The 9,033-nt window shown below is 38.6% G+C and overlaps 1 protein-coding gene across 2 annotated transcripts in view; it reads right to left on the bottom strand.

Moving 5' to 3' along the window:
• Window positions 1–135: 135 nt before the first annotated feature.
• The window catches only part of TTC39B (tetratricopeptide repeat domain 39B), a 110,090-nt gene continuing 101,192 nt past the window's right edge, over window positions 136–9,033 (bottom strand). For both annotated transcript variants that reach the window (XM_012721597.1, XM_004677673.2), the window contains 3 exons: window positions 5,643–5,760; window positions 3,400–3,516; window positions 136–2,899 (listed from right to left, as the gene is read on the bottom strand). In XM_012721597.1, the coding sequence (XP_012577051.1) occupies window positions 2,809–2,899; window positions 3,400–3,516; window positions 5,643–5,760 (326 nt within the window). In that variant the 3' untranslated portion in view covers window positions 136–2,808. The remainder of the gene's footprint in view (window positions 2,900–3,399; window positions 3,517–5,642; window positions 5,761–9,033) is intronic.

A 9,033-nucleotide genomic window follows, 5' to 3' on the forward strand; every position in this document is an offset into this window, starting at 1 on the left:
CCCCGCCTGCCCCGGAGGTGACCACATGGCGTGGCAGACCTCTCCTGACCCGCCCGCTGCTCCCCTCAGCAGTGTGCTTCATCGATCTGCCTGTTCTACTCCCCGCTCTGTCCCTGGTGAATCCTCTCACCCTCCACATCTCTAGCCTGTACCCCAGTTCTGTATGAATAAATAAATCTTAAAAAAAATGCATTTACATATAAGAGCTGATGTAGTTAGTCACCCATTAATTGTCAAATGCATATCATCCTTCTTGTCACCAATGCTACAAAGTATAACCTCTATTTGAATATTGAATTTACTCAATCAGAACCCTGATTCTCCTTTTTTTTTTTTTTAAAAAAAGGCAATTATACAAGGAACTACACAAATTGCACAGACTTACTGGCAGCCAAACCCCATCACATATGCCCCTGGGAACATTAGATAAAACATTGTCTCTTCAGTACTCATTCTTTACAGAACACCCTGAGTCACAAAGTAATTTAAAAAATCTAATGCTACTTGATGTCACAAGGAACTGATACCACCACAGTGTCTCACACAAGACAGGAAACAATTTTTTTATGGGATTTTACAGCATGTAAAAATCTACTAGGTTACCCATATTACCAGGTAACTATAAAATGATTAGGAAGCATTAATAAATACTGAGTAAAGAATAACAAAGAAAAAATTTAAATAGGAGATATGAATTTATTTTATATTTGCTTGGTAATGCAGAATTAAAATTTTCAAATGCCCACATTGTTAGCTTAAGTTTTCATTTTATACCAGAAAGAGAATTGTCATTCTGATTGCAGTTTCAACTGCTCATTTTCTAGTTCACATGGATGTTCATTTTTTTTTTTAAATAATGCCATCTAAACTTTTCTAAGGTCTGTGTAAATTTTTTTCTAAATATACAAAATAATATTAACCATATTTTCCACAATTAATTTTGACTAATTTAATTTCCTCTTTCATCTATAGCTAAATTTGTTTGATTCATATTAACACATACTAAGATCTACTACTTATTATCTGAAGAGGTAAGAGTATTCTGATTTGAGTTGCATTAGTACCATACTCAGTATTGTTCAAGAATCGGCAATAAAAAAAAGGACTAAAATCCTGCTGGGCACAAGCTCAAGTGGGTAGAAATAAAGAACAGAGTACAAATTCATACTCTGAGCTACTGTCAGTGCCAAACACATCAATAAAGTTAAAGTATCTGAATTTACTTGCTTTTTCATTTTATGTCAAAGACCAGAGGCTCAGCCAAAACCGTCACGTAGATGTGATCAGTGCATAAAACCATAATTATTACAATAACTCACTCACAGAGCCTTTTCGTTTACAAAGACTGTCCTATGTCTGATATAACTGAACCTCAAAGCACCAAGCACCATATTGCTGTCCCCAGTGGGGAAACTGAAGCCCAAGAAGTGTGAAAGACTTGCTCCATCTCAGGGAACCACTAACTAATCGCGATGAGCACCAGACTCCCAAACTGGAGCTGTCTTTTTCAAACTGAAGAGTTTCCATGACAACTTACTCTTCCTCACAATAGAAATAGAAGTAAGGCAAAACCTTGATTCATCAGTTCTCAAACTGTTCCTCCTATCTCTAGATACAGTTCTGTCCTTAGCCTCAACACATACATAAACACATACAGATGGAGGGCAGGGACAGATAGGGATGAGGGTAAATTAAAGCTCCCTCTAAGCAGGAATGGTTTGGATTGAACATTTTAACATTAATTGCCAAAAATAAATACTTAGTGCATAGACTCACAGTTAAAAGACTGAAAGAGAGCTTGAACATCAACTGTTCAACTTCCATTTCACAGATGAAGAGAACATGGTGAGGCCGTGAGCAGAGAGCTCCCTCAAGGTGACCCGGTGAAATGCTTACCGGCAGCAGAGCCAGGCTCAGAGTGGCTCTTTGCTCCCAGCCTTTGATGCTGTTTCCCAATTCAGGGACAAAGCACAGTCTAGATTTTACAAGGAACCGTCACAGTGCTAGAGAGACTAGAAAACTGGATCTTACACTCCAACATCATGAGTGTAAAAATGATTGATATTTTGTGTATCAAGAATGGAGGAGCTTGGCTAATTCAGCTCACATTGCTAACTAAGGTTAAGGATCATTTATAAAATATGACTTTTTCTTTCCTTAAGCTACACAGAGCTTTTTGAATTATTATAACAGATTTAAATACATTCAAACACTGGACAATCTCTCAAAATATCACCATTTTGAACTTACATAAAGAATAAAAATATACAGTATTTCATTATCTTTTCTAGATACAAGTCTCTTCAACCTACTCAGTATATTGTCCTGTTCCTGTCTACATCCATTGCCTTCTTTTCCCGGAATTGTCATAACAATATTCTGAAGCTATTTTAAATTTAGATGATTTTTATTTCTCCTCTGAAACTTAAATACCAGGCAACAAAGTATTGCTGGAATTTAACAAATCTAAAAATTGCCTAACTTACAAGTCATTTGCTACTTAAACAATATTAATTTTCACATAAAAAAATAAATAATCTAATTAGACTTTATTGTACCTGTCAGTCCTTTAAAAGACTTCTTCACTCTCCAGCTTTTTGGAGAAGCAAAATATAAGAATTTTCTAGACAGTATCATTCCATAGGAGGGACAAACATTTATGTAGACCAACAGTAAGCCACAGAGATGATAGAAAATATTGACAACAAACTTAGGGATTTTTTTGCCTCTCATTCACAAGATTCACTTTTCCACTTGGAATACGAGGTCTAATCTATAGCAGATGTCGGTGTGTCCTTCACATTCTGGTCAATCTGAGGAAGGTTTTCTCCAGAGGTGAAGAGCTGCCTGAATTCTGAAGTGTAGTCTAGACTCCATGGAGTAATCTTTGTAGTTGTTTCTAAAGACAATAACAATAAAATTGAGATGTCAAAATTATTTGGTATGCCAGATTGACCACCTTCCCATTTCTGTCATCTTCAAATCAGTGATTCTTCGAAGAAATTAGGCTTCTATACTTGCTTCCACTATCATCGAGTAGTTGCAATGAAGACCTTCTACCCTAATATCAAAACTTCCATCTGATCCTTTACAGGAAAGGACCTCTATATCAAGGTCTGCTGACCCTGATATAGAAGAGAATAGCGTAAAGAGCGGTCACAAGGATGTTCAAGATCATAATACCTCTAGTCACAGAGTCAGGCACTGAGGGGGTTGGAGGCAGCACAATTACAGTAAAAGCTAGGAGTATAAACTAAGCATAATTTAGCAAAGGTAACAATTTCACTAATTTTTCATTTGTGTTTCAAGCTGTTGGCATATATTGCTACTGCTGTTGTGAAAATGGTCTTGACATCCCTGGCTCCACCGCATCTAGGCAAAGCTTCCCTCGTCACTTACCTTGCAGTCTCCAGCACCTTGGTGGCCTTGTCAATTTCCCCTTGGCTTTTGTACAAACATGCCAACTCAAACAGGGTGAATGGCACTAGGTAGTGGTCGTACTTCAGTAGCTTTTCACTAAAAGAGTGAATGAAAAAGCAATTAAGTCTGCAAAGGAGCAGAAACATATCCTTCTTTTTTTATGCTTTTCCCCATTCCTCAGAAAACAGATGGATGCAGCACTAAGCCCCTTAAGAGAGAAAATCTGTCATTATGTAGCAATCTAATGAATCATGGTAATAAATAGTATACTTTTAATATAGTAATCTTTCATTCATTCCTTAATCTAAATCCAGCACTGAGGATAGCTTACTGTCCCCTAAGTAAATAAGTAACATCTTCCAAGACGAAACCTGGAAAGGATATGACCACTCTATGAATATGAATATGAATATGTTCAGGAAATAACAACTTAGAAAAAAGAAAACTATTTTTTAACTGAAGTTCAATTCCCTTCATATCACTAAGTCTTACAATGCTTTAAAATAAGATCAACATAAATGGTGAACATTTCTTTCTTATCAATATTATGAAAACTCTGGCCACAAAGCATCTAGAGCTACTGAACAAATACGAGATATTTCCAATGCATAGCTCAAGACACAAGAACATAAACATGGTCAGGTCCAAAATCAGAGCTACAATGGAAAGAAACAAAACCAAAACAAAACCAAAAACCTGATGTGTGCAGGATAATGCCTAAGCAGTGGTGGGCCCTGCTTCAGTTCAAATTAGAAAAACCCACTTGCAGGCATAGAAGGAAGACAGGGCTGTAAGAAAAAAATTCTTGGAAACACATAAGGAATAATCCTGCTTCCACAAGAATTTGCAATTCAAATTTATATCACCCAAATGATCCAAGGGCCTCTAGGCAATGAAATTAATGTGAAAGTGGACACAGGTTAGAAAAGCTTTTGGATCGCCAGGCAGAAATGAAAGCAAAGCCACTTGAGAGAAAGACTCTTGGGCAATCCTAGCCTCATAGGAGTGCCAGCATTAGGCCCACTGAAGGTGAACGGACTGAAGGTAGCTATCCAAAATAGCATAGCACACAGGCAAACAATTCACCGTGAAATACAAAATCCTAGCAAATAGCACAAAGGGGTCATCCTTTGATCCCCATAAGAACTCTGGTGAAATAGAATTCAATGGGTATTTCTTTAACATGTTTATCAAAAATAGTAAATTACTATTTGGGAAATAGATATAACCCCTTTCCTCTTCTTATATGAACAACAGTCCTCCCACATTCACATTATTTGTCAGAAAGAAGGAAATGGAGACCATCAGGAGAAAGGCTCATGATAGGGAACAGAGGCGGATCAACTGACAGTCTGTGCCTGCGCCCTATTCTGCTTCAATGTTTTCAAAATATTTCACCCAATGTTTGAAAATCAGGAGATTTTCATATAAAATCAATATTCCAGGTTTTTCATGCAAAATTATAAAGACTTCTGTAAGTAGATGACAGCTTAGACAGCAATCATTACTTAGAACTAAGGAGTGGCTGCGCTTTAAAGAGAACACACCTCTCCCACACCTCCAGTGTCCACCACCTGCTAGTCCTGCCAACACTCAGGAAGGCTACTTGTCTGGATCCTGCAGACATCTGAATTTGTGAGGTCAGAAAAGAGGTCATACATCAGAATCCTAACTCTTCTGTTTAGCAAAGGAGAGGACAGCATCATTAGTGCTTTTAGAAACAAACAAGAACACCACTCATTTATGTTCAGAAGACATGCCCTTTGCCAAGGAAGCAGGTACTGAGTACCTGGTGTGTCTTTCATCTCTGACAAATGATCCCCACTCTGAATCCCTAAGACCCAGCACCGCCTCTGGCTCAGAGTAGAAGCTCAAATAGCTGTGGACTAAATGAAGGGTCAAGTGTGTCAGTCGAAACAAGGACAGCAGAGGAAGGTACATAGTGTTTGCTTCGGCAGAACAAATACTCATCTAGATACAAATTGTTAGCCTGACCATGAATTCAGCTTTTGAATCACCTTTAAATACCAAGTGGAAATACATAAAGCCATGTTCTACTTAGATTATAATTTTCTCTTCAAAGAATAAAGAAAACATCCCAGAGTCTCTTTTATTAACACCAAGTAAGAGCTTCGCAGCAGTAGATAAAAGCATTGCTTTCTTAGCGTAGTTCCCCAGAAACCATAATTTGCATTCTGGTTGAATTTACTGTTTGTTTTCACCTTTGGATAACATGATTGAAACACAGTTCTGCTTGCAGAGGCCGTTGTAAGTTCTTCAGACAGCATCCTTTCAGCAGCTTCACCAGGCACTCGTCGTCTGCAGAGTAGTCACTGAGGTCTTCAAGTGAAACAAAGAAAGATCACACACCAAAAGAATACTCATCAAATTCCTAGTTAGGAGGGAAATCTAATAGCTATTAGGTTTCAGAAGGATCATTTAAAATTAAGAAAAATGTTTTTGGGACTTGTTGTGCTTCACTAAATAAAGTGAACATATTTTACATGAAAGAACCTGGATTTCTTAGATTAATGCACCATTTTATTAAGGAGTTTGCTCTATTCACTCACAAAACTTTTCAGGTGCTCCTGTTCTGAGTTATGTGATGAGCGATGGAACAGCAGGAAAACCTGACTCTAAAGGAAGAGCTTTATTGATTCAGTAAGAGGGAAAGCCATCAGGAGCAAGACGGCTGCCCTCCTATGGTTCTGGCTTCTAGCTGTGTTGGCTTCATGCAGCAGAGGATAACACTTCCATATGGAGAGGCAGATGGCCCTCTACCCATTAAAAATTCAGGAAGTAGAATGCCCTCTCCAGATCATTATGTTTACAACTTATCAATTCTCCCAGGTTACGTTCCTTTAGGGGGAAAATGATCTCATAAAACTAGACAAAAGGGTTCCGAAGTCGATGCAACGTACCTCAATCCCCACAAACTTTTATCTGCTTGGAGCTAACGGAAAGAATTTTCTTTCACCATTTTTTCCTTTTTGAAAATGACTTTTTGCCTTGTATCACCCAAGGCTGTAGAATATTAAGCAGAAGGAACCATAGTATGTGTGACATCTACCTGACAAAGGTAACTACTCCACATCTCCCAATTTTAAATTTGGGGGTTTGCAAGTTATACACAACTAAGATGACACTGTGAAAGACTGATAATTTATCATCTCAGGCTGTGACAACACAGGTGGGGAGGAGCAGGAAACCAAATTAATGAGGCCCTGGGAGTCCCTCACACTGCAATCCGTACCAACCTCAGAAAACACCATTAACACAGGCTGGTGTTTTAGTTGGTAAATTGATTGCCTATGGAAAGTCAGCAATGCTACCTAGCTAACTAGAAGGGGCTCACATTGCTTCTATGTGCTGAAAACAGCTGATACTCACCTCTCACTTTAAATCTCTGGTAGGTTATTCACCAAGAAAATCACAGGTAGCAATACCACATTGCCTTTCCTATTACTTCAGGACCACTTTTCTACCCAAAAACTATCCATCAGGATTGTTTACTGAAACATATATTCAGGCAGCAGTATCTTTTCAGGCTTAGGACAAAAGATCATAGGTTCCAGAATGGCTGGGAGAGTTTAGCCTGTTCTTTGTGCATTCTATTGTACAATGGAGCATTTATAATCATGATGTTATCACACCGTTCTGATGCTCAGTAAATGATGGTTTTGCTGAGAACAGAAATAAATCCAAGGAGAGTAAAAGTACCAATAAAGCTACTTTACTTTTATTTAGATCAAGAGTTAGGATGTGGAAAAGAGATTAAAAAATAACCACATTGGCCCTCGCTGGTGGCGCAGCGGGTTAAAGCACAGCACTAAGAAGCTTAAGCCACTTCCACATGAGTTCGATACCCGCCTGCCCCGGAGGTGACCACATGATGTGGCAGACCTCTCCTCACCTGCCCGCTGCTCCCCTCAGCAGTGTACTTCATTGATCTGCCTGTTCTGTTCCCCACTCTGCCCCTGGTGAATCCTCTCACCCTCCACATCTCTGGCCTGTACCCCAGTTCTGTATGAATAAAATAAATAAATCTTTAAAAAAAAAAAAAAACCACATTCCTCAAAAACCTTAGAAAGCAAAGCCACTCTTTCCTCGGATGACAGAGTACTTATCTGTCAGATGATTATTTTCCCTGAAAATATTAATGCTGTGCCGTAACCCTCGACATCAGGAGTGAGTTCACTGATGAACATTTCAGCACAGCTTCCACTTTACATTTTAAGGGCATTACACAACAGTGCTACCAAAGCAGATTTTCATCACAAAAGATCTGCTGAAGTTAATAATGAAACAGAGGGTAGGCGGGGGGAGAAAGTTTGAAGCCCAAACCATAAAAATATCTACACTGAACTTTTTAGAAGCTAGTTGAAAAGCACCAAAGGAAAAATTGGGAAAGAGATTTAGAAAGTGGAAACCCTTATGATACTTCCCTTTTATGTAACTCTGATGTTTGCCATATAATTTCATTGAGCAAATAAACTACAACAAATAGTTAAGTAAAACTACAGTAGTAACTTCTGGCTTCATGTGGAATTTAGCTAGATTTCAAATGCAAAGTAATTGGGGTTAACAATAACAATGACCCCAGGCATATTACCAAGTGTTTTTCTATCTCTAATGGAGATTCTACCCTTACATCAGTTACCAGCCTTTATAAAGATGGCATTGTCAGAATAGAACATCAATTATATATTCTTCTTTACTTTAGAGACACGTGGCAAAGTTAGGAGAAGCAAAAGCAGATCTAATTCCTAAATTAGGGAGTGGTGAGAAGGGGGTTTAGTCACCTCAGGTTTATAACTTCATTCTCTTTTCCAGTTTTGGTATTTTCCCACTCTGAAGACTAGTAGCTTAACTACCAAAGGGTATAACAGCCAGAGGAAGGAGGCCTGGGTAATTTTACTACACAAAACAATGAACCTGGAAGAAATCATCATAAATTTCTCATATAACATCTGGCAAAGGTGATCATTAGACAGCAAGTCTAACAGCAAGGAAACATACAAAGACAGAACTGTACAAAATATGGTGTATCTGTCTGCCTCATCCCCTCCCAGCATGCCTGAATATCTCTGTACAGTATATCAGTATATCATGCCTGAATATCTCTGTACAGTATATCATCTCAAGAGAACTACCTCTTGATCCAGCATTTTCTCTTCTGAGTATTTATCCAAAGAAAACAAAAACATTACCTTGAAAAGATATTTACATATCTACATTCACTGTATCATTAGTCACAGTATCCAAGATATAGAAAAAATTGAAGTATCTATCAAAGCATGAACATATAAAGATGTGGCATATATATACAATGAAGTATTATTCGCCCATAAAAAGAATGATATTTGAGGCCCTCCCTGGTGGCGCAGCGGGTTAAAGCACTGCACCAAGAAGCTTAAGCCACTTCCACATGAGTTCGATCCACGCTTGCCCCAGAGGTGACCACATGGTGCAGCAGACCTCTGCTGACCCGCCCGCTGCTACCCTCAGCAGTGTACTTCTTCGATCTGCCTGTTCTGGTTCCCACTCTGTTCCTGGTGAATCCTCTCACCCTCCACATCTCTGGCCTGTACCCCAGTTCTGTATGAATAAATA

Source organism: Condylura cristata, unplaced genomic scaffold (genome assembly GCF_000260355.1).
Source record: "Condylura cristata isolate star-nosed mole 26May11 unplaced genomic scaffold, ConCri1.0 scaffold00006, whole genome shotgun sequence".
NCBI classification, from domain to species: Eukaryota; Metazoa; Chordata; class Mammalia; order Eulipotyphla; family Talpidae; genus Condylura; species Condylura cristata.